At 53.2% G+C, this 25,291-nt stretch overlaps 7 protein-coding genes across 7 annotated transcripts; 4 read left to right on the forward strand and 3 right to left on the reverse strand.

The window, feature by feature from the left end:
- Positions 1-97: 97 nt before the first annotated feature.
- J4E92_000526 (uncharacterized protein) lies at positions 98-5,097 on the forward strand (the record flags this gene model as incomplete). The annotated part of the gene is made up of 2 exons (XM_051491942.1): positions 98-4,159; positions 4,207-5,097. 2 exons carry the CDS (start codon positions 98-100, stop codon positions 5,095-5,097), a joined length of 4,953 nt encoding a protein of 1,650 aa, XP_051357454.1.
- An 825-nt stretch (positions 5,098-5,922) lies between these two features.
- J4E92_000527 (uncharacterized protein) lies at positions 5,923-6,150 on the reverse strand (the record flags this gene model as incomplete). The annotated part of the gene is given in 2 exon segments (XM_051491943.1): positions 5,923-5,933; positions 5,949-6,150. 2 exon segments carry the CDS (start codon positions 6,148-6,150, stop codon positions 5,923-5,925), a joined length of 213 nt encoding a protein of 70 aa, XP_051357455.1.
- A 2,651-nt stretch (positions 6,151-8,801) lies between these two features.
- On the forward strand, positions 8,802-10,687 carry J4E92_000528 (uncharacterized protein; the record flags this gene model as incomplete). Its single annotated transcript, XM_051491944.1, has 4 exons — positions 8,802-9,061; positions 9,110-9,476; positions 9,526-10,425; positions 10,478-10,687. The coding sequence occupies 4 exons, from the start codon at positions 8,802-8,804 to the stop codon at positions 10,685-10,687; spliced, it is 1,737 nt and encodes a 578-aa protein (XP_051357456.1).
- Positions 10,688-15,340: 4,653 nt separating this feature from the next.
- J4E92_000529 (uncharacterized protein) lies at positions 15,341-17,188 on the forward strand (the record flags this gene model as incomplete). The annotated part of the gene is made up of 5 exons (XM_051491945.1): positions 15,341-15,684; positions 15,747-15,941; positions 16,031-16,458; positions 16,511-16,900; positions 16,953-17,188. The coding sequence occupies 5 exons, from the start codon at positions 15,341-15,343 to the stop codon at positions 17,186-17,188; spliced, it is 1,593 nt and encodes a 530-aa protein (XP_051357457.1).
- A 144-nt stretch (positions 17,189-17,332) lies between these two features.
- J4E92_000530 (uncharacterized protein) lies at positions 17,333-18,058 on the reverse strand (the record flags this gene model as incomplete). Its single annotated transcript, XM_051491946.1, has 1 exon — positions 17,333-18,058. The coding sequence occupies one exon, from the start codon at positions 18,056-18,058 to the stop codon at positions 17,333-17,335; it is 726 nt and encodes a 241-aa protein (XP_051357458.1).
- Positions 18,059-18,587: 529 nt separating this feature from the next.
- Positions 18,588-20,333, forward strand: J4E92_000531 (uncharacterized protein; the record flags this gene model as incomplete). Its single annotated transcript, XM_051491947.1, has 1 exon — positions 18,588-20,333. The coding sequence occupies one exon, from the start codon at positions 18,588-18,590 to the stop codon at positions 20,331-20,333; it is 1,746 nt and encodes a 581-aa protein (XP_051357459.1).
- A 2,148-nt stretch (positions 20,334-22,481) lies between these two features.
- On the reverse strand, positions 22,482-24,611 carry J4E92_000532 (uncharacterized protein; the record flags this gene model as incomplete). The annotated part of the gene is made up of 1 exon (XM_051491948.1): positions 22,482-24,611. One exon carries the CDS (start codon positions 24,609-24,611, stop codon positions 22,482-22,484), a length of 2,130 nt encoding a protein of 709 aa, XP_051357460.1.
- Positions 24,612-25,291: the final 680 nt, after the last annotated feature.

The following is a 25,291-nucleotide window of genomic DNA, read 5'->3' on the forward strand; positions in this document are numbered from 1 at the left end:
GCCCGCGCAACTTGGTCAGATAGCCTCGTGAATGACGCTTCCCACCGCACCGACTCCCATCGCGCCTTCCTAACTATCCTCGCGCCTTCCTGCCGCCATGTCGTACTACGGAAACGGCCAGAACTACTACAACCCCAACATCCCGCACTCCAATGTGGGCGCGCCCGGCCAATATCAGGATCCCTACAACCGCCGCACGCCAAGCGCTGACAACGGCGATGCCACCAACGGAGCGCCCACGGGCTATGGGCACCTCCAGCAGCTCGACCGGCGCAACAGCATAGCGGCCCGCCAGAACGACGAGCTCTTTATCGGCGCAAACAGCTCCCCGCAGCCACCTCAGGGTCCAATGTCCCCCACAGCGGGCGGGTTCAACGGCGGCTATGGCTACCAGCGGGCGCAGCAGGCGTACAACCCCCAGAACTACAACACGCAGCCCATAGCTCTGCCCAATCCCCAGCACTACGGCGGTGTAAGCAACAGGACCTTCGCGCCGCCCGTCTCTGTGTCGGCTTCGCACCAGCCATACAACCCAGCTGCCTACGCCGACAGCAACATCGCACCCACCAACTCCCTGAGCCAATCCTATGGCTTCTCGCCCACCTCCCCGACCGCCTCATACCACTCGCCCTCGGTATACCAGAATCAGGGCTTTGGAAGAGCACCCTCTGTCCAGAGTCGCGCGTCAGCTTACGCAGCATCGGCCGCACCACCACTGCCTGCTCCTCCAGGGAGCGCGCAATCTGCGGGTGAGGACTGGGGCACCTACCCGAACCGACGACCCTCGAACGCGTCCTCGGGCTACTATTCCTCGAGCGCTTCGCATGCTCCGCTCCCCTCTCCCCCGGGATACGATACTGGCTACGGCTCCCAGCGAGGCGACAGGTATGCCTCCATGTCGGGCAACGCCCTTCCACCCACGCCCGAGGTCCCTACACATGGCTCGCCGCAACGGACCAACACGGTATCATCGCGACCGCTACCCCCACCGCCGCCCCACGAGTCCGACAGTGACGAATATTTCGCGCCGCAGCAGAACGGGTATCAAGACGAACTATTCAACGACGTTATGAACATGACATCTGGCGGCGCCCAGGTCCAACAGCCAAACGGTCAATACTACAGCGAGTCTGCAGGAAGAAACGGCACGAATGGCGCAGTTGCTGGACGCGACACGTACCTTAGTGACGAGAGCGACGTAGAGGCAGCTGCTGGTCTAGCTGCACTTCAGATGGCCGAGGCACAAGAAAGAGAAGACGAAGCTCGTAGAGCTAGTGGTGGCACCGGGCTCTTCAGCAACTACACGTCGGTACATTCCCCACAGATGCCTGCTGAGCCGATGCGACAGGAAAGTGCCAGCGATAGTGACTACGTGGGCATGGACGTGGGTACCTATGGCGGCGGATTCGCGCCATCCTTCAACTACGGTGGAGACCCAAGTGTACTGGCAGCGGGTGGAAGTCACACAGCGTCCACCTCAGGCTCTCAGCGACGGTCCGACCCTTTGCACGACGACTACGACCCGATCCATCCCTTCCCGTCCTTCTCGAGCAACGCGCGTGTCGACACATTTGGTACCGGTGGTCTGGAAGAGCCTAGCGCACGGCGGCGGAGCTACGACGAGGGCGATGAGGTCACACTCATGGATAGCGCATCTGCCCTGTCCGGCTCGACACTCAATGGCCCTTCAGCAGTAATGCCGGGCGAGCCACCAGATATGTTCTATCACCCGGGCATTTCGAACCGGCCACTACCCCCACCTCCAGTGAACACCGGCAGCCGGCGAATGAACCACCAGAGCAACAGTTCCACTGGATCTGGGTCCTACGAATACTGGCGTAACGCTCCTGCTGCGCAGCGTTCGTACCCGGTGGATGCAAACGCTATGCACATGATCTCTCCCACGGGGGCCCCTGTGCCCCGCTCAACCTCTCTACTCCAGCACAGCAATGCCCGAGATGCCATTCCCTTGCCTCGTTCCAAGACAGACGCTGAACAGGGGCACAGACCTAGACCTCCTCCCGGCAACCGGAATACCTTCTATGGCGGTGCCATGGATAGCGACGGCAACACCCTCACCCCTGGCAGCGCCGAAGCCGTAGCTATTGACCTACCCACGATTCCAGCCGGCAAGCGCTTCAATCCCGCCAAGCTTTCCAGCATCGACTTCAAGAAATGCACTGAGCCTTGGGCACTTAGCTCAATCATCTCCTGGCTGAAGAACATGACCGAAGGCGAGAATGACCTTAAGGAGGGTCCGATTCAAGAAGGTCTTATTGCGCTATTCACCCACAAAGTTCCAACTATGAACATTGCGGATGCCGAGACACTGAGTAGTCGGGTAGTGGCTGAGATGTACAAAGCAGGCACGCTTGTGCACGAGGAAGAATGGTTGAGATTCTCAACCGCGAGCATGACTGGAGTAATATTCCAGCTTACGGGGGCCGGATGCTACGCTCCCATGTTGCATACACATGCAAGCCCGGGTCGATGTTACTCGCACCATTGCCAACGCACACTCAAGAAGATCGACCTGCACGCTCCGTCCGCCGCGCCTCGATCAGAAGACTGGGCTACCTTCTATAAGTTGAAGAAAGAAGACATCGAAGGAGCAAACAAGAAGGAAATTGAACGTCAAAACATCCTACACGAGATCGTCCAAGGAGAAGACAAGTACATGAACCGACTTGACGTATTACGGCACCTCTACCGGGACCGACTTCAATCAGCCCAGCCTCCGGTCATACCTCCTAAGAAAGTCGACAGATTCATCCGCGACGTCTTCAGCAAGGTAGACGCAGTACGGAAAGCGAACGAAGACCATCTGCTTCCACAGATAAAGTACAGACAGCAAGAGCAAGGTCCATGGATCGTAGGCTTCAGTGATATCTTTCGAGAATGGATCCGAAAAGCGAAGCAGGCCTACATCGAGTACGCCGCGGCTTTCCCGTACGCATCCTTCCTGGTTCGACAGGAAGCTGACCGAAACATACTGTTCCGCACCTTCCTGGACGACGCTCAAAAGCACAAGCTGTCAGAAAAGCTTGGATGGGATACATATCTCAAAGGCCCTATCGACAGACTGCAGCGCTATGGTCTTCTCATAGACACAGTTATCAAGTACTCGACTGTGGACAACGAGGAGAAACGAAATCTCCAGGTCGCCAAAGAAGAGATCAAAGCCGTGACACTAGAGTGCGACAGTCGTGTCGCTGAAATGAGTCGGAAAGTCAGTCTCACCGACTTGCAAGCAAAACTCATCTTGCGGCCAGGTATGCAGCGAGTGGAGCTCAACCTGGACCACCTGGGCCGAGAACTCATCTTCCGAGGCGACTTGCAAAGGATGGGAGGCAGTCGTTTCAACTGGCTTGAGACCCACGCATTGCTCTTCGATCATTACCTTGTGCTCGCTAAGGCAGTCTCATTCCGAGAAGCAGACGGTGTTACCAAGTCTGAGAAGTACGATGTGTCAAGATTGCCAATTCCCATGGATCTTCTTGTTCTCGAGAGCGAAGATGACGATCCCGTTGTGCGGTCTACCATGAAGGGTATATCTACTGTCACCACCGTTTCTGGTCGGGTCGGTTCTGGGGCCGCTACAAGATTGAACAACAGCCCTGTACCCGGTGGTCTGTCACACACAAGCACCTCAAACTCGCTTGGGTCGACCAACACAAGCAATTCCGGCAAGACCATGGTCAACACCACCTCGAATGATGCCTCAAAGGATGAGAAGATTCTGTACCCCTTCCGCGTAAAGCACTTGGGTAAGGAGACTTACACGCTATATGCACCATCAGCAACGAACCGTGCCGAGTGGTGCGACAAGCTCATCATTGCGAAGACGCGACACGCAGCAGCTCTCTTCGCTCAAAACGCCGAACCGTTCAAGCTAAGAGTGATGGCTGACGCAGCCTTCGCATATGACAGCGCGATGCCTTCGCAAAAAGCTATCACGATCAAGGGAACGCCTTTGGACCGCGCAGTCGACGAAGTGGAGAAACTTTTCGTCAATGTTGGGCGGCCTGTCCCCATCTGCCGCGCAAGGGTGAACTGCGCAACAGCCTTCAGCCAGCCCTACGGCAAGCACATGGTAGCCGTTGGTACAGACATTGGAGTCTACGTGTCGGAATTTGATAATCCTAGAGGCTGGTCCAAGGTAGGTAATGCGTTCGTAGTCGTATGATATGGTGCTAACACTCATAGGCAATCCAAGTACCACGTGTGACGCAAATCGCCGTCCTCGAACAGTTCAGCTTGATGCTGCTCATCTCCGACAAGGCACTGATTGCGTACCATCTCGATGCCGTGTGCCCAGTCAGTGGCGTAGCCCCGTCAAACGACTCAACACGACGAGCACCTCAAAAGCTATCGGGCGCACGCGACATTGGCTTCTTCGCCACTGGCGTGATGAAAGACAGAACGTTAGTGTTCTACAAGAAGCGTGACGGTATCTCATCCACCTTCAAGGTGCTTGAGCCTGTCTACCAGAAATCATCCGAGAAGAAGTCCAGGATATGGAAGTCTGGACGCACAGAATTCTTCCGCGAGTACGACGAGTTCTATATCCCAGCAGAGTGCTACACGATCAATCTCTTCCACTCGTCGCTGGCAATCTCCACAGCAAAGGGCTTTGAAGTGCTTACCCTCGACAAGAAGCAGCCATGGTCCGTACCCGATCTAAAGCAATCACACGTGGCCACCATCGCTTCACGTCTTCAAAACCAGGACCCACTGGGCATGTTCCGCCTCTCAGATCAAGAGTTCTTGCTCTGCTACGAAGAGTGTGCCGTATACATCAACAAGAACGGTGACATCTCGCGGTCCGTCATCATGGAGTTTGTCGGCAAAGCCAAGTCTGCCGCTATGTACGGTCCTTACGTACTCTTGTTCGACCCAGACTTTGTCGAGATCAGAAATGCGCAAAATGGTCGTCTGCGCCAAGTTATCGCTGGACGCGATGTCAAGTGCCTCGATGACGGGCTCAGCGGAGGTTCAAGTCACAACAGGACAGTCAAGCTGAGCTTACAACATCCGCAACACGAAAGGAGTCAGGTTGTCGTTGAGCTCGTACTTAACGAAGGGCAAAAGGAGTAAGGCAAATACATACGGATGGACATTTGGATGGCCTGCTGTGCAACACCATCTTCCGGACCATACTACGCTACATCTACGGCAAGCGGGCGGAGTTATGGAGTCAGGACCCCGGGGCTGGGAAAACCCACCGCTGCACTACCCGTTGCGACAGAGCTGGGGCGATTGGCGCTCTTTCTTGCATATCATTAGGCTTTTGATTCTTGTTCGCGTAAGGATACCTGGTTCGATTTGTTTGGTGTTTTGGTTCTCCCAGGCGGCTAGTCTTGCATGTGCTGCTTGGTGTCGGTGTTCATGTTCGAGATTACGGTCGAACTTAGGTAGTTGAAATGCGGTAATCATATTACAACCCACAAGCGCTTTACTGTAGGAGGTGTTTGGGATTTCTCTTCTCTTATTCAACGCTTATCCAGCACTCTTATGACCACGATGAATACACCTCAGCAGCCTCAAACACGGATCCAATGCCTCTGCCGCTGTTCCCACCCTGGTGTGGGTATTTCGAAGTGGTCATCCGGAACAGCGCCTTTGCAGCGCTCCATCAGCCCCATCCACCACACTTCAAACACGGCACCCTAAGTCGCGCCTGCCCAGGTCGTTTGTATCGTAAGTTGCACCATGCCCCAATAGTGAATGTCGTAATCCTGGCAGCGCCGCGAGACCTCCGTCCACCAACCCTCAAACACCATGTCAAGATTCTCGCGTGTCCAGTCCATCGCTAGATCGAACTCGGCGTTCGTGCCCGGCCATATCTTTCGTCGCAGCCTGAGGTGGGGGTTCGAGGTCAGTACATGCGCATGGGTTTCGTACAGTGGGGGCTTACCTCTTCTAGATAGCATCTGCCCGCTGCATACAGATCTTGATGACGTCCAGGTGGTCCAGAGCAAGAGCTAGTATGACCCAAGAGAGCATTTTGTGGTACATGGGTCTGCTCGGGTGGTCGATGAGCTCTTTGGCTTTGTTGATGGCTGGGTAAAGCTCGCCGGCCTCGAAGAGGTCTGCGATTTCGTTGAACTCCGCTGCGAAGACGGGGTGGTAGATTTGTGCGAGACGCATAGCGATAGAGGTGGATAGTGATGTTTGTTGTAATGGTGAGATGCGGAAAGCTGAGTGGATGTGGTGGGTATGGTCCGTGGCTGCCAGTGCTGTAGTGTACGAGCATGCGTTTGTTTGTAGCATGACGCAACTTTAGAGGAAAGAAGTACACGTGTGCGCCTCTACCTTCTTCCTAGAAACCTACATGACGTTAAGCCTTCGCCAACTTCCGCTTTTGTATCAGTGCAGTTGGCAGTACACCTGTCTAGCTTTTTCCTTCTATGAGATTCTGATGTCGCGCAAGAGAGGCTTCTCAGTCCGGATCAAACGGATCACGACCGTTCGTCGGCCAACAAGACAATACCAACGACTCCGATAAGCCTGCCGGATGTGCAAGAGGATGAGAAAGTGTCTTCGACTTCGCAACCAGGATTGTTCAATTGTGTTCGCAATGCGAAAGCTGCAAAGGATCCTCAGCGGTCCAGCTCAGAGTAGTAGCGTGTTAGACATCTATAAGAGCGTGTTTTGAGCGATGATGAGCTTCATGGCTTCCGTTTGATAGCTCTACGTTGCAAGTGTACCAACGGTGTCCTTGAAAATGACCTTGCGTCTCTTCTAGGTCGGCCGGTCTCGCTCTTTTCGCATCTCTCAAGCTGTTCAACACTTCTCTCTTTCGTCAAGCGTGCGAAAATGGCAGGCGTTGTTACTATCACGGATACTGTCGTCGTCACCGTTACTGCGCCGATGGCATCACCTCCGTATCTTCAAATTCCAGAACAGCTCACATCAACGACGGAATCCAGTACATTTTACGAATGTGCTCCCGATGTACCAGAAGCACCAGACGTCTCGAAGTCGGGAATAGCGGTATACATTACAGCCGCGGTAGGGACTGTGTTTGCTGTTTTAATGTTGGCGTCGTTGATGGCATATTTGAGGAGATCGAGGATGGATGGAAGGAGACTAAGACATGAGAATTGAGTGCTGGGCGCGAGATACCGAAAGGGAAACTTGCTCGATCGTATGTCATGATCGAACGAAGAAGATTCGAGAACACCACCTTGCCACTAACACACTGTAGAGGCTCTTGCAAATGTACTGATTCCAAGACCGAAACCTGTACTGCTTGACCAAATGTGCAGTTCTCATTAGTTCTTCAAATGCAAGGCGTTCTCGTATGCGGAGTCACATGTTTGCCGTTGCAAGGCACCCCAGCACCTTTCCATTTATTTCGCGCATTCTCGACTAAACCGATGCTGACAAGATTACCAAGTGCTTGGATATGGCCAAATGTCGCCGTCGAACATGGAGGTCGGCGCAATTATCGGCCAGAGCGGTCCAGAGAATCCTTTGGGTGTTGGCCAAGTAGATAACGAGCATCGAGTGGCCCTCACGATCGCCAGTGCAGCGTTGGGTCATCATCTTGGGGTCTTCCAGAAGCATGGTGCTTAGCGCCAGGGTTTTCCAGGTCTGATGATGGCTGCATCCGCTAACAGAACTAGAGAGCCCGGGATGGCCATTTCGTTAGTGATTCCATCGCACAACAGCAGAACTGGGCGCTCCGGTTTTGATAATGGTTATCGCTATGGGGATGTCGATCGGTCCGAAGCGTATCGGATGTGGAGAGTGTTTAGTATTTTCGTTCTTGGTGTGGAGCAGCTGAGCACGCGATATGTAATGCGAATTTAACGCGGATGTCGTAAGAAGGGCAATCAGCAGTAGGCCTTTGTGCGGCGATGGTGACGGCCTAGCTGTGTCGGGGAAGGGACGACACCGTCAGGCGCGTCAACTCCTGCCACCCGAACGAGTTGCCGGCCCGTGCACGCGCCGCCTAATGCGGGGGCAAAACCGCCGCGGCTGAACAGGTCCTCACGCAGCAATCAACTCAGCTGCCTCGTGATGCGACTCGCGCAATACCGCCTCGTACAAGACGCATCTTCGTCAGGCAGATGCCTCGCCCTGAATAACAGGGCAGAATCCCGTCACGACTCGTAGCGGCAGGCGGCCGGGTGGCCGTTCGCTTTTTATCGGATCCCACAAACGTCAAATATCACCTTATCATGCTAGGAGCGAATTAAGGATAGGCAAGAAACTTGGCTCAGCATGCCATGGCCACCGCCAAGACACACAGAGCAGGGTCCGTCCCACCAGTCCAACTGCATCAAGAAGGAGATATACGCGGAGACGACAGACGCGCCAGCATGGCTCGCTGGACCGGGCGATTGGCGCTGCGCTCAAGGCGCTCTAGAAGACACAAGTCGTCAATATTGGTTGGATCTGGCGGTGCCCGTTCCACACCATTCTTTCACTGCGGTCCTCTTTGCTTGGCCGTCTTGGGTTACTTCGCCCGCCGCGACAAGCCTTCCAACGGGTAGCTCGTTATCAGCACCGTTCCGTGGGACCACTATCTCGCCCTCCCCGCAGCCTCGGTCGTATAACAACCGGTGTACCCTGCTGCTTCAGCCGCTCAAGGCTCTCCGCTGCCTCACCAGTATTTGACGTACCAGCTGTCGATACAGTTGTTTTTCCTCGACACCACCAGGTTCGAGTTGCTTCACGTTTTCGGGCTTGCTTCCCGCGATCACCGCTTACACTCACCCGTGTGCGGCTCTTCTCAACACGCGCCATAAAGTACTAGTCCACCTGACTGTACACACCACACTTCATTCAAAATGGCCATCTGGAACCGCAAGTCGAGTTCCTCGGACGGCGCAAGTCCTCACGCTTCTGATCCTGAGTATGGCACCAAGCCCGAGTACCAGCACGAGACTGGAGAGGTCGCCGCTGTCGACAGCAATGGCGTTGCTGTCCACTCCGACCACACGCATCTGCACCGTGGTCTGAAGTCGCGCCACATTACTATGATTGCCATCGGAGGAGCCATTGGAACTGGTCTCATTATCGGTACTGGTAAAGCGCTGGCACAGTCTGGGTAAGTAGCACGAATCTGGCGATTATTCATCCTCACTAACAACAACAGCCCTGGTTCAATTCTGATTGCCTACACTTCGGTCGGTCTCATCGTCTACGTCGTAATGACTGCTCTCGGCGAAATGGCCGCTTGGATTCCTCACGCTTCTGGTTTCGCTGGCTATGCTACCCGTTTCTGCGACCCTGCTCTCGGTTTTGCTCTTGGCTGGACTTATTGGTGCAAGTACATCATCACGACGCCGAACCAGCTTACTGCCACTGCTTTGATCCTTTCGGAATGGAAGTCTAGAGATGAAGTCAATCCCGGAGTCTGGATTGCAATCTTCCTAGTCGCCATTATCTGTATCAATTACTTCGGTATCAAGTTCTTCGGTGAACTTGAGTTCTGGCTTAGTTCTATCAAAGTCATCACGATTGTAAGTCTCAAGCGCTTTTCGATACAGAACAATACTGACTAATGAAAAGGTTGGTGTCATCTTCCTCTCGTTCCTCCTTGCTGTCGGTGCTGGGCCTGGTCCGGCAACTGGCTTCAAGTACTACAATGACCCCGGTGCGTTCAAGCCATTCATCGCTGGTGGCTCTGCTGGTAAATTCTACGGATTCTGGAGCTCCTTGGTCAACGCCGTCTTCGCCTATCTCGGTACTGAACTTATCGGTGTTACCGTTGGAGAAGCCCAAAACCCGCGCAAGACCATTCCTCGCGCCATCAAGCTCACCTTCTACCGGATCTTGTTCTTCTACTGCTTGTCGGTATTCTTCTTGGGCATGATTGTTCCCTACAATTCCGAGGAGTTGGCGTTCGCAAACAAGGCTACTACTGGTGCCTCCGCTTCTCCTTTTGTCGTCGCCATCAAGCTTGCGAAGATCCCATATCTACCCACGATCGTCAACGCCTGCATCTTGCTCTTCACCTTCAGTGCTTCCAACTCTGACCTTTACATTGCCTCCCGTACGATCTACGGTCTGGCCGTCGAAGGCCATGCCCCTAAGATCTTCCTCTGGACTGATAAGCGCGGTGTGCCCGTACCTGCTTTGGCCATCTCCGCCCTTTTCTGCTGCACTGCTTTCATGAACGCCGCAGATGACGCCAAGGTGGTTTTCGGTTACTTCGTCAATCTCACCACTATTTTTGGACTGTTGTCTTGGATTTCACTTCTGGTCTCGCACATCTGGTTTGTTCGCGCGCGTCGCGCTCAAGGCATCACCAAAGACATGATGGCGTACACTGCTCCGTTCGGTCTTATCGGATCTTACATTGCGCTGTTCTTCTGCATTCTCATCGCCTTGACGAAGAACTTCAGTGTCTTCACCAAGGATCCGAAATATGGCACTTTCGACTACAAGAACTTTGTTACTGGATACCTCGTAAGTCACTCAATTCGTTCATGTGCAACCAGCATGCTAACAAACGTTTCAGGGTATTCCGGTCTACCTGATTTGCATCTTCGGTTACAAGTTCATCATGAAGTCCAAGATGGTCAAGCCTCACGAAGCCGATTTCTACAGTGGCAAGGCCGAGATCGACCGCGAAGAGGAGGAATTCCTCGCTCATGCAGCAGAGAAGAAAGCCACCGAGGGCAAGGGTGGCAGCTGGTTCTACCGAACCTTCGTTGCATGGTTGATCTAGACTGCAATTAGCGACTATATCCGTTAGTTTGGTTTACTAGATGCCATTGCTGTGCGTGCGCCGCAGAAGGTTTTGGTGGTGACCACACCTAACAATAAGAACGGCAAGATATTTCCTGAAAATAAATATTGGATTTTCAACTTCACTGCCATTCAAATTTTGGTCTCGAGCTTTCTTGCCATCCCGACCAGAATGCTGCTTCCGTCCGTGACTTGATGCTTTTACACTCCTACATGACATAACTTATCGCTAAAATGACAGAGCAGGTATCAGAACGTACAACTATCCACCTTGCTAGCTACACATATCATCTAGTATCCACATTAGTGTTCTCCACAGCGGGTATACAAATGCCAAGACAAGTCACGTTACCGCTCTTGGCAGCCATCCTACACCAACACTCACAACGCATGACAACAAGGTCGCATTAACCTCACAATTAAGCTTAAACGCCAGCGCGGATCACAAATCCTTATCAGAAGCCAAATGATCAAGCAAAGCACATTGTCTTGGACTGTTGCCGTGCTTGCCGTCTGCGAGCTTCCTGGATGGGTGGGTCGATCGGGTATACGGCAACCGCGAGCTTGGGGTGCGGGAGACCCTGGTTTGGGTGAGATGCGTGTTGACACCGCGCCTTTCCATCGCAGCGTTCTACTGCTAACATCGACATACATGCCGCTCGCAGTCGCCATGGGTGCCAGTGAGGTCCTTCTGGGTCACCTGCGTGTATGCGCAACATTGCGACATGCGCGACACCAACTCCGTCGCTTCCACTGCCCTAGAGTGGTAACCCACGACCAGGCAAACGGTGCGCAGACCGCCTGCACGGAGGCCCTCTCAAGCCCTTTCTGAGGCCAACGTCGCCTGCTGCACTGCATATCCTGCCTGCCGACGGAGCCGACCGGGCAGCCTTACGACGCAGGCGTCCACGATCTTGGGAGATTCGTCACGACGAAACTACCGCCCTCTACGCGCGCTTCGTGACATCGGTCGAGAGGACAGTGGCTATGGTGATATTTTAGACTGCTATCCTCTCTTCTATTGGCCAAGACAATGTCGAGTCAATTGGCGATATGAAGCGCTGCGTTGCTAATGACGTGTGTAGTATCGCGAAGGGCACGCTTTCCATGCGTCCGCGGCAGACTTCGACAACCGACTAGGATCATACTGCCAGATCTGGACCTCGAGGAAGCAATCTTCCAACATATTGATGCATCTAGTGCTCGCTTATCGCCAATGGCGCGATGTTGCTGCATACTCCCATCGCAACGACGCCCGACATAGCTGCTTTGCAAGGTGGGGACGGGAAGGATTCGAAATGCCAACATTGCCAGGTTGCAGCACCATGCTCCGCCGTACGACGATCTTCATCCATAGGGCTGGCCGCTCTTTCTCTCCCTACCTTTCGCCTAATACGGTAGCGTCACCTGAACCTCACGATGCCCGTTCGTTGGAGTACCACAATGACTCTTCGGCATCGGACGTCCCTTCGTGGGCTTAGACAATAGCACTACGGCATGCGCAGTGAAGCGGTCTTTCTCACGATGTAGGTATTGGGGACACATCCCTGATGCGCCGAAAACTAGTAGGGGGAACTGGGTGGAGACTGAAGGGCCCCTCTGGTCTAGTACACGCCCCTTGGAACTCGCGGTCAAGAGCATCACAGGTAATGTACGAGGCAAATGGCTTTTGTCAAGTCGTTTACAGCTTCACATTCTTCGATACACATGTATAAATGCCGTCGACACGACTCCTCAGTATAGATCATCTCATCAATCACAGCAATAACATCTCTATCATCAAATACATCTATTTATCACAATCTACCAGAAGCAAAGAACAAAAGAATTCAACCTCACAGCTATTCCATTCATTGTTCTGTTCGAACTTAGCCACGTCTCCAAGCATCGAGAAACCATTTCGCAAGCCTATCGAAAGTCCAGCATCTCCAAGATCGTTGCGCATCATTACAAGGCCAAACGCAAGACTCAAAAGCCTCGATCGGTATTATAGCGATGTCTTTCAACATCCCAAACACTTCGCGAGTCATGTCGGTAGGACAGGAAACTTTAAGCGGAGTGCCAGACGATCGCAACACTCGAAGCGACTATGACGGACACGCGCGCTGTGCCGGAAACCTCTCGGCAGTACTGAAGCACGCTCATATTGACTCCGATGAGGAGTCTCATTACACACCCTTGACGACATCACCCTACCCAAGCTCTATCTCCACTGGTCATGGCGATCACTCAGTGTCCCCCATCGCGACCCCTACTAGACTTGGCGATATTCACGGAGGTTACAACTTCGCTCCCGACCACTCTGATGATGTATGGGACTGCCCCAACCCTTACGGTGGGTGTGAGGGCACCCAAAATGCTGGTTGGCACACCCACTGCCCGCTTTGTGGAGCAGCAAAACCATCCTAGGTCCGAGCTGGGTATGATGGCTACCATGTCTTTTCTATTTCTCTCTGCTCCGGCCTCTCACATCTCTATGCTTCCCTTTCAGGCTGTTGTTCTATCGGTTTGTCTAGATTATGGCGTACAGGTGTTCTGGTTGCTCTTTGATCTCTGGTCATCTCCTTCCTCTCTCACTTCCGCTTCTCACTCTCTCTTTCTTTTGTAAACACGTCATCACTAGTCACCTTTTCGAGTTACTTATCTTCCCCACTGTCGTTACCGGTATCTCTACGTTACACCACATGTCCTCACTTTGTTCAATGTCCGATCCTTGCTCTTGACGTATGGTGTTGGTGGCTGGCAGCTTTGACTTCCTCACAGCAACAATGGATCGTCGAATTGATCCTTCCCTTAGACTCATGATAGCTTCGCATGCCTACATTTCTGCGTTTGTATGACTTCTTGTTCGAAGTAGCAGATATCTTTACAGCGATTTATTGCTACAATCATCGTTCTCCTCATCTCATCACTTCTTCTCTACTTTTCGAATGACACATACCTCCCATTCTACAGTCACGTCACAGTCACGGTGGATAGTCAGAACTACTGTCATGATGAACAGTCACCAACATTGCGAGACTCAGACTACGACCAGTCATTACATGTATAAAGATGCGCATTATGTCTCCTTACATTGTACCCATTGTTCACAAGCCTTCCATTGTTCTATACCATCCATCGATCTACAGATCAAGACTACCACCTCTATCAACGCCATCGAGTTGTCACGTCTACATTCACTGGACTATGGCGACACCTCAACAACGCGACATCGTTCCACTTCATATGTGGGTTTGTTGTGAGGATGGCATAGAGAACCTCGTTGATTATCCGCAATGTCCGTTCCCGTGTGAACATAAGAGATGCAGTGGATGTCTCAAACCCGGCGAATCATATGCTGGCTTTATACCCAAGCGCCGCTGATCAAATCGAATTTCAAGCCAATGCCCAAAACTTCGATTGAAGGACTACTTCCTATCAAAGCATCGACAAGACTTTGGTTTACATGGAATCCACTCCCGATCAGTATCTCTTGAAGAGAGACATCGACCACATTCTCTAACCGTACACGAACAATGCGACCTACAAACGACTTTCAGACTGCTACCGCTGGCTTCAGCTAGGGTGTGTATATTTGAAGGGGTCATATTCAGCTACCATGCATCATCAACATCATGTACCACATCCTGTATTGTCTTTCATCGGCTGAATTTCTACCACTGTTTAACATTCTGTCAAGGACGACATGTTTGATTCTGTACGAACTCTGGGAGGCGGTATCTTATTACTCGCTTCATTGTCTTTCTTTTAGTATGCCTGTATAATACCCTGTACCACTTTTCTTCACTGAGTCTTTACTTTTGGCTCTCATAATGGAAGATGCACCCCCCATGAACTGCAAGTCTTCATATCGTGTGATTCTTTTCCCTGAATGCCATAACAGGTTGTAAATTCCAGATTCTAGTACCGCATCAAACATGAGAGTTCGCGCGAGGAGACATGCGGACCTACTAACAAAGTCAATAAGCGGAACCCATTCCGCCTCCCCTCGGCACCTACCCAATCCAGCAACCCGCCAACCTCACCTTCCACCCACCTAACCCCCAACAAAGCAAAAACTACCGTCCATCCCCTCCGCGTCTACCCCAGCTTTCCCCAGATCCACCTGCCTCCACAGCAAAACTCTTCTCTCTCGCACAAGACTGGACGGCAAAAGTCTTGACGCACGTCGAAGGCTTCCGTCACACATGCTGAATGGTGCGGGAGGCAGACAAGAGGGGTGGGTAGGGGCTGGGCGTGCGTCAATGGCGGACTTTTATCAATGACCGAGTGAGAGCGTGTCATGTCGGGGTATGTGCCCGCGGAGTAAACTTTGGTTAACGGGTGAACGGTCGCTGGATAGTCACGGTAATCGTTGACCGCGCGCCCCATGGGGGTGGAGACGATGGTTATTCGGCTGGACTGGCGTGCAGTGGGCGCGCTCGCGCGACGGCGGGGATCTGCGGCTCGTGGCTTTTAGGATGTGGTATGGGATGGGCCCCGGACTTTTATGTTGCGAGGGATTGGTCTTTTTAGCTGTTAGGTATCTGACATTCTTGGTCGTTTATTGCACGGTGTTGCTTGCATCTCTCTTCTTCCCCGCAAGCCTACCCACCCCGTCTTCAATACAGGTGTCTGAACCCTCGTCACCATGGACGAAAAGCCTGCCATTCACCGGCTCTCCCACGCCAGTGATTCTCCAGATGGCACATCTATCCATGCCGCACGCAAAGCCTCGATCACATCATTCGGCCATGGGGGAACAAAAGCAGAGGAGCGGGCGCGCATCGACGCGCTGGCTACAAGTCCAGGCGTGACTATGGCATCTTTTGCGCATCTCGACGAGAAGAAGATTTTACGGAAGATGGACTTGCGCCTCATCCCCATGTTAGCGCTGTTGTATCTTCTCTCCTTTTTGGATCGAGGAAACATCGGTAACGCGAAGATTGAAGGGTTAACGGAAGATCTCAATATGACGGGTGCGCAGTACAACTGGTATGCTTTTCGCAGATCTATCGGTCTTCTGAGTTTATATGATAGCCTAACAATGGAAGCAGGTGTCTAACAGTCTTCTTCTTCACATACGCCTTCTTCGAAGTGCCCTCCAACCTCCTACTGAAAAAGCTTCGGCCATCGATCTGGCTCCCAACCATCATGGTAGCATGGGGCATCGTCATGACGCTCATGGGCATAGTGCAGAGCTATGAGGGACTGTTGATTGCAAGAATCTTCTTGGGTGTTACGGAAGCCGGGTATGTCTCTACCGAGTCCCTGTCTGCCTATGGAAACGGCATGCTCTACAGCCGATTGAGCGCGTCAGGCTAACAAACCATCTGAATAGTCTCTTCCCAGGAGTAGCATACTACATCACAATGTGGTACGCCCGCCACGAAGCGCAGTTCCGCCAAGCCCTCTTCTTCTCCGCTGCCTCTGTCGCAGGCGCTTTCTCTGGTCTTCTCGCCTTCGGCATCGCACACATGGATGGTGTAGGGAATCTCGCGGGTTGGCGCTGGATCTTCATCCTAGAGGGAATCTTGACCGTCATCGTGGCAATCATTGCATACTTCACGCTCTACGACTTCCCGGAAACCGCTACTTTCCTCACAGAGGAAGAGCGGGCTTTTGTTGTATACCGCTTGAAGTATCAGAACTACAAGGAAGAAGCGGATGGTGGTGTTAGGGTCGCGCAGGATGATAGCTTCCAATGGAAGTTTGTCAAAGCGGCGTTCCTCGATTGGCAGATTTGGACGAATGTTTTGGTTTATTGGGGTATGTGCCAATTCTCAACTCTTTTGCTGGTGTGCCGAGCTAACATAGGCAGGTATCGTATGTCCGCTATACGGCATATCCCTCTTCCTCCCATCCATCATCCGCGCACTCGGATATTCCTCTTCCACAGCCCAACTCCTCACCGTACCCATCTATATCACCGCTTCCGTATTGGCTGTTGTTGTCGCGTGGTTCAGCGATAGAGTTGGAAAGCGGTATCCGTTCATCTTGGTGTGTCTGTGCATCATGGCTGTCGGCTTCATCATGTGTATCGCGGGTGGCAGCGTGCCAGGGCTCGTATACGCGGGTGTCTTCATCGCGGCGTGTGCGCTGTATCCAGCGTTCCCTGGAAATATCACATGGCTCAGCAATAATCTAGCTGGAAGTACGAAGAGAGCTACCGGGCAAGCTATCCAGATCGCCGTGGGTAATTTGGCGGGTGGTAAGTTGTCCATTCCTCATGTGCCACATTTCTTGTCACTGACTTTCGCCAGCCATGGCCTCCAACTTCTATCGCGCAGAAGACGCGCCGCGTTATCTTCTCGGTCATGCTCTCGAACTCGGTTTCATCGTGGCGGGTATCATAGCGTTGCTGTTCTTGGTGTTCAACTACAAGCGCATCAACGCGAAGAGGGAGCGACAGGTAGCTGAGGGCGCGCATAACGGGTATACTCCCGAGGAGCTGGGCGCGCTTGGGGATCGGGCGATTACGTTCAAGTATTTCCTGTAGTCTGGGTCGTTAGTCTCGTACTTCAGACAGATAGAATGTGTAACGACGTACCCTTTCGCCTGCGATTGCAAGAGTTTTCGGCGATAGTTATGGCATTCAGCCAAAAACTCCCTTCCTGGCTGTTTGTGCATCGCTCGCGTGTGCTCAATAGTCCTGTATGCCCGTCTCACCCGTCAACACCTTCTCCTTCCCCTCCCCGTCCGAATCGAAGTCGCTTTCCATGCTCTCGAAATACGCGTCCTCTAAATCTCGTTCCGCCTCAGGGTCGTCGTATCTAGGGTTCTTGTCGACGAGCTTGTCGTATTCGAAATCATCGTCTCCGCCTCTCAGGAAGCGCTGTGTCATCTCGTCGATCCACCACGCTCTCCCTTCCTCCTTCGTCATGGGCACATCATCCTTTTCCTCCTCCATTATCTGACCCTGTGGTCCGCGGTTGTATGTGAAGAGTGAGTTGGGGTCGGGTTGCGACAGCGCGTCTTTCTTCGCTTCGGCACGCCACAGATCGGTAGCCATCTGGCCCGAGAAGCCTTTCTTGCGCCCTTCGGCTTCGCGCTCGGATGCGGTTTGGAAGCGGCGTATGAGGCGGTCGTATAGGAGCGGATCGGCGAGCTCGAGGGACGAGTCGGAGAAGTATTCGGGATGCACTTCGAGGTAGCGCTTGCGCCGGTTCTTAGCCTGGAGTCGTTGCGCACGTTCGTCTTGGTTCTGGCGGAGTTGGTCGCGGAGTAGCGATTCGTCTACCTCATCGTCCATTTCCACGTCTTCGTTTGTAGGGGCGGATGCGCCGCCGTTGACATGGCCATTGGGGGTCGCGGGGTCCTTGGCTGCTTCCGGCGCGTTGGCTGGTCGTAGAGCGAGACCTGGCGCCATTCTGGGTGACCCGGTCATGTATGGCATACTAAGAGGATTCAGACTCCAGATATTCTCTCACTGCAGTCGCTATGGTAGAAGTGATGGGCAATCGCAATGCTTGGTAATGACGCCACACGCCGTGCTGGGCGCCACACTCTAGTGCGAAACGCGCCCAGTCGAAACGAACTCCACCTTAATGATCGCCCGTTTCACCCGTGCATCATCCCATTCAGCCAGGAACAGCTGGCCTTCTTGATTTTTAATTTCAACGTCTCTTCCTTTCCTTTTCCTGCCTTATACCCTTCTTTTGCACTTTGCTTGCTGCTCTCTATCGTTGTTCGCGGGCCGACTACACTATCGCGGATCTACGGTCCGTATAGAGTGCTTGAAGAACTTGGGATTCCTTGGACCGTTTACGCGATATCTGGTCTTTTCAACGCTTCACACGCTTCGCCATCTTTCTTTTTCGCGAAAGCCGTTACAGCGACTTGTTCAAGAGCATTTGGATTTGGTTTGATAGAAAGAGAAAGAACGGAAATTCTACATCATGTCGCCGAAACAGAAGACACCGAAGAAGCCAAAGGCAGCGAAAGAGGCGGAAACCCAGGCGCAAAATGCCCCAGCATCGACTATTCTTCTGAACATTGGTAGAGCAGCAGCACTCCTGCTTGTCGCAGGTTTTGCATCTCCAGTCTCACAACTGAACCTGTCTCCTATCTATGGATCGATCCCAGCATCGCTGCACCATCAACGGACAATGACTATCACCGCTGTTGCAGCACTCTTAACGCGACGGGCATTGAAGAGCTACGTATCTGCGAATGTGGCACAGTACATCGCTGTAGTCGCGTACTGGACGCCCGTCATCCAGTTCCTACTATTTCCATACAGCGGAAAGATTGGTGTAGAATACGGACCTCTGCTCATCGAGTCCCTTACCTACTTCCCCCTACTGTTCTTGTCAGTTTTTGCTGCCGCCGATCTACTGGAATGCATCGACATTACCGGCATCAATCCCTCGCCATTGAAGGAAATCGCTATCCCCACTGCATCCTACTTTACCGTCTCGACCGTAGCCAAGATTAGCAGCGCTCTCATCCCCGGCTTCATCGGTACATCCGTCTACTTCACACGCGTGGGTATGCAGATGCTGCTTGCGTCGGCATCTGCTTTCTTCAGCCCATCACGTGTCATCCTTCTCGCATTTCCGGCAATCCTCCACACGCTCTGGACGAATCCGCATCATCCTTCAACCCACGGTCTACAATTGGCAAACTCCACTTTGCAAGCTACGCAGAACTACACGCTTCTCGCTCGTCATGAGTCCGTCACTGGATATGTCTCTGTCATCGAGAACCATGCCGACAATGCATTTCGTCTTCTTCGATGCGACCACTCCCTCCTTGGAGGCGAGTGGCTCGTAACACCCCAAGCCTATGCTAAAGGCCAACGCCAACGCGAGTCCATCTTCGCCGTCTTTGTACTCCTGGAAGCCGTCCGCCTCATGGAAACCCCAGTCGATACCATACCTATTGTAGACGACAGCGAGAAGTCTGCATTGGTGATCGGTCTAGGTATCGGTACAGCACCAAACGCCATGATCGCACACGGTATCAACACGACGATCGTCGAACTCGACCCCGTAGTCCACTACTACGCAACGAAGTACTTCGCGCTAGACCCCAACCACACAGCCGTCATCGACGACGCGACCGCCTACGTAGCACAAAAGTCCGTCTCAGCACCCGGCAGCTTCGACTACATCATCCACGACGTCTTCACTGGCGGTGCAGAACCCGTGTACCTCTTCACCACAGAGTTCATGCAAGGCCTCTACGACCTATTGAAGCCAGAAGGTTTCGTCGCAATCAACTACGCCGGAGACCTTACACTGGGCTCAACGAGACTGGTGCTGAACACCATCCACGCCATCTTCCCCGCCTGCCGCCTCTTCCGTGACTCTCCGCCTCAGGCAGAACACAAGGAAGGTGAAGCCGATTTCATCAACATGGTCATTTTCTGCGTCAAGAACGACCACGGTCTGGGCAAGGCGGCTGTGAACTTCCGCGATACGGTTCAGAAGGATTATCTGGGTAGTATTGCGAGGAGGAACTTCTTGCAGCCGCAGGAGAAGTTGGAAGTCAACTACGACTTTGTGAGGAAGGAAGATGGAGGCAGAGTCATGGGTAATGCGGATGTGGGTGAGCTGGAGAAGTTTCACGAGGATGGTGCGGTCAGCCATTGGAGGATCATGAGGACGGTGTTGCCGGAGGGGGTTTGGGAGATGTGGTGAGCGACTTATCGCCCTGTGGCTGTGGTGGGTAGCAAGTGGGCGTAGATTTTATAAAGGAAGAGAAAGCGCGATGTATAGAATGGGATAGATTTCGCGAAGTCAATTGGTATACGACTATTCATAATCCAGAACGGTGTCCAGAGAGATCAAGTAATCCGCACATACCGATCCCTTAACCAACCCGACCTAGTTACCTCATACCGAACATGTTAAGCTCTATCTACAAAACACCCATGCAACGCCCCTCCCACTTCCCTCCAATGCACGCTCACCCGGCACTCCCCTCCGCCGCCAATGAACCCTTCAAACACCCCCACGCCACCCACACACCACACGTCTCAACCCCTCCCCTCAGACATGTCACAGGCTAAGCATTCGCCTTGCATCGTCTTGTGCGTGATAAGCCATGCTAAGCATAAATCTTAATGCATGAGAACAGGGAAAAACAGAAAAGAGCGTCTTCTGCGATGCAGCATAAGTCATCACACCGCGTTTTTCGGTGAGGGTGATGAGACAGGGGTGGGTGTGCATTGCAGCATGTGGGGAAGTGTGGAGGTGGATATCGGTGAAAGGTCATGAAGAGGGGAAGGGTCTTGAGAAGAGGTTTTGAATGGTCGTTGGGTAAGGAGTGGAGGATTGGAGGGAGGGAGTGCGTGAGGGAGAGTTTGGTTTGTTGATGTGGTTGGAAGGACTGCGTTGATTTGTGATGTTGATGATTGAGCCTAATGGATGAGGCCCATTACCGTCCAATGGTTTTAAGCTATGGATCATATTGGACGTACATGTCATGCGAAGGGGATGCTTTAAGTCGGGTTGACGAGTCTGTATGCAAGGACGCGGAAAGTCGGCACCGACACAACAAGACATGCTTGTTTCCATTTCGCATGAAGCGACCCTTTGCATTTCAGCCTCATCAAATTCATGACGAAATAATCACCTGCTCCACCTCTTACACACTCGCTATTCAGCGCATAGTCGTGTGACAACATCAAGCTGAGCCGCGCAAAACAACACACTTACAGCGAGGCGTTACCCCGCTATGCCCACACGAGCTCAAAAGCCGGAGTATCCTAACCAGCATGAGACATGTCTATCGCCTACCTGTTAGTCGAACCAACGTGCTGACGATGACACGACAGTATCTCGGTACCACTCCATCAGCGGCTTAAAAGACACTCGGCGGTTGTTTGACAGGGTGCTGTGCGATGACTTCACACATGCCCCGCATTCGAGAAGCATGTGTGGAAACTGCCCAGCGCCGACCGCTAGTACGCTGCGCCAATGCTTTGTCTGATTCAAGCTCGATCGTATGTTGTGGGCGTATCATACTCCCCACGTGTTTGTTGAGATGGTTGCTTCGCGCTTTGTTGGAGTTCGTGTTGGACTGGTTTGCGCCACGATTTGATCCTTCTCTCCATGCTTCTGATGACCTGCAGCATCGCGCATGCGCAACATAGCGGGCGCAGTACCCGGAATCTTCCATACTACCCTCCAGTTCGCAAACGCAGAACCAGCTCATTTTCGCGCGCTTACATTCCTTCATCGCCAAGCCTGTAGACCTCTGTCCCTAGCGGACCAAGTATCTCGGCGCCACGTCGGACAAGCGGGTCATTACAAACTTGCTTGCTGCCGTCGGCATGCATCGTAAGAGCGGGATTCGATAACCCATATCAGCGAAGTCGAAAATGACGAAATTCTGGAGATACGTCAGACAGATACAGTTTTCCGATAACAGCGGAAGATCAGCGTAAGCTATTCGCTAGCTCGCGAGTTGCGCAATCATAATTCCTCCGAGACCAAGTGGAGCTGCTGCTTGGTGATCTCCGCGCGTCAAGGCAATTGCCGCGTTTGCACTTTCTGCAGGGCTGCCAATCGCATGGGACGCGCATACACGTGTGTTGGACAGGGAAAGTAGCGAGAGACAGAAAGGGAAGGTGGGACGAGACAAGACGTCGATGTGGTATATGTGTCGTTTGAAGTGGCATTCGCAGAATGCTGATGGGACAAATGTGCTAGTAAAACAAAATACAATAATGCCTCCAGATTGGGAACGGGACAAAAACCTCCTTTTGACCCGCTATGCTCGACCTTCAAGCGCCGTAATGCAGTGGTCGTGAAAACAATGGTCGTCAAAATATACAGTCGTGATTATCGTTCGCCCATATCGAACCTATGTGTGAATGCCTTCCCAACCTTGTTCTCCGGCTTGGGCGGAATGTGATGATGCAAAAACTTCTTTGGGGCGGCAGTCCTAGCACTCGAGGACTTGGAAGCGTCGAACATGATTTTGGGGTCGTCGTACGTCTCTGGACAGCAGCAGCCAATGTTCTTGATGCAGCTTGTTTTTAGAACCTCGCCGATGGTTATGCGTTTCGAGGGTATAGGATGAAGCATCTTTAGCATGAGGCGTTTGATGGACGGGGGCTCGATGAGACTGAACAGCTTGCCACACTTAGGGTGGCCATCGACACCATCAAAGATGTCACCGTCGGGATGGCGTTCCAGCCAAGAATCCCAACCCTTCTTAAACCTGGCGTAGTACTCGAATTCGGGCTTCGCAGCTTGCCACGGGCAGCCGCCAAAGGTCATAGTTAGGTAGACGATGGCGGTGGACCAGATATCCAGCGGACGTGGGTCGTAGCTGTGATCCTTTGCAAGAACTTCCGGAGCGATGTAGGGAAGACTGCCGCAAATTCCAGGCTCGGATAACCGAATCTCGCCCATGTTCTTTCCACACTCGCCGCCAGACGCGCGAAGTCCAGGATGCTCGCCAGTGAACACTTCCGCTACGCCAAAGTCCGAGATCTTGAGATGACCGTCTTTGCTGAGGAGCAAGTTCTCCAGCTTGATGTCTCGATGAGCGATGCCATGACTATGCAAATAGCTCACGCCGCGCAGTAATTGCTTGAAGAAGCACAACCGATCATCCCGACTGTAAAACCCTTCCGCGCCGCCAGCGAACAACTTCCGTTCTACCAACGAATAGATCTCTCCATATGTACAAAACTCCATGACGTGGTTCCAGCGGCCGCGGTTCGTACATAACCGTACTGTTTCGACAATGTTCGGATGATGCAGACTCTTCGCAATGCTGTACTCGGACTTGATCTTCAGTACATAGTCCTCCTCAGTCTCGTCCTTGTCGCGTTCCCTGAATTCTTTGACAGCTACCAGGTCTTCTTCCCGTGTGATGCCTCCTCTTCGCGCCATGATCCGAACTTCAGATGTTGCGCCTTTACCTAGAATCTTTCCTCTCTTTCCAGGCATCAAACTCGAACTCTTGAACTCTTTATCTAGCTCACACCAGTCGATGATGAAGTCGTCCGGTAAGTTCACACTAAGTCGCCGTGCCTTCATACCCACACCTTGGACAGCTGGCTTGGAAAAGGTAGCCAACATGCCAGCGGTAGGCTTCTCTGCACTCTCGTTGATGCGTGGGACCTGCTCTGTGCTTGCGGACCGTCGGCGTGAAAAGCCGACTTTCTTAGTAGAGCTAACGTTTCCACTACCCGCCCAGGTGATACCAGGCCGCGGTCGGCTCATGCTTGCCAGGCCCGTGGAAGAAGCGGGTTTGGTGCCAATTCCTGGTCGTCTGTCCGTCGATGGCCTGCTCATAGGTGATCCAGACAAGGGCGGGGAGTTTGCGCGGGAGGATTTGTCAGAGCGTCGCGTCAGGGAGAAGGAGCTCAGTCTTCGGCTTTGCTTGGGAATGTCGACTGCCGGAGTTGCTACCTCAGCGGGCCCATCTACACCAGTCTTGACAATGTATGTGTTGGTCTCGGCCTTTGCTTTGGGCGATCTGTTCGGCGTCGAGATGTTGGAAGTGTCGGACTGATTGGCTCCATCTTTGCTCGAATGTCCTCTGTGCAGTTTGCCGCGGATCAGCGAGCCCACGCGCTTTCCCAGACCGCGCTTCTCCGGTGGTGACTGGCGCTCGGCCTGTTGAGGCGGCTGGACATCTTGTTGGCTCTCGATATCTTGCGGCGCCTCTTGCAGCGGTGACTTGCTGGGCATGTCGCTCGTAACAGGGCGTGGGGTTGCGAATACGTCGTCTACGGAGTCATCGTCACGGAAAGGATGTGAGAAGGGCGTGCCCTCGCTGGTATGGCTGGTGGGTGTAAGAGGCTCGGCGGGCTCGCTTGCGGTGCCAGTACTCTCATCCTCCTCTTCAATAGCAAAGCGGTGGTCGAGCGGGCGTGAATCGCGGTGCCGAAGTCGGTCGGAGAGGGTTCGCTCATCGAAGGAAATTGACAGTTGCCGTTGCTGTTCAGCGACCATCGGCATGGTGATGGGGCGCTGCTGTGCTCCGATTGGCTGGCGAACGACCGAGCGCTGGTGAGGGTGAAAGTCGCCAATACGCGAATACGGCGAGGTGCTGGGGCTTGTCGCTACGGACGCTGGAGGGGGCTCGGACAGTTATACGAGCCTTCAAGCGTACTGCACGAGTGCAGGTGTAGGGTGGGCAGCAGGAGCGGGGTGTGGTAGAAGTGTTGCAATTGTGACAGAGCCATATACACAACGTAAGAAGGGGGACTGGGGAAGAAAAGTTAAGTTGCGTCGGAATGGCACCGACGACACGCGAGTGAGGTTTGCAGCGGCCGAGGGGTGGATGGCGAGGGTCCAGATGCAGGCGGGCAGCGGCAGGGAGATGACGTCCCTATCTATCCGCCTTGCTCTCGTGACGTTGGAATATCAATCAGTCCAACTGCACGCAAAGGCGGCAATCGTCCCAGAATGTAGGAGAAGCGGCGCCCGGGGCCTTGCGCGATGATATGTGGGCTCCAGAAGTCGCAGAGAGACTAAACTCTCTTGATTTGACGCCAAAACACCCCCGGCCCAGTCCCCCTGCGCGACCCCCACAGCGCCAAAGGCCACCTGCAGCCCGGATGCACGTCTTGCGAAGGCCGCCCAGTAACTCTCGTCCACCGTGCACTCTCCCCCAGGACCCGGACCTTGCG

The sequence above is a fragment of the Alternaria infectoria genome, assembly GCF_024043175.1.
Source record: "Alternaria infectoria strain BMP 0036 chromosome Unknown scaffold_1, whole genome shotgun sequence".
In the NCBI taxonomy this organism is placed as follows: domain Eukaryota; kingdom Fungi; phylum Ascomycota; class Dothideomycetes; order Pleosporales; family Pleosporaceae; genus Alternaria; species Alternaria infectoria.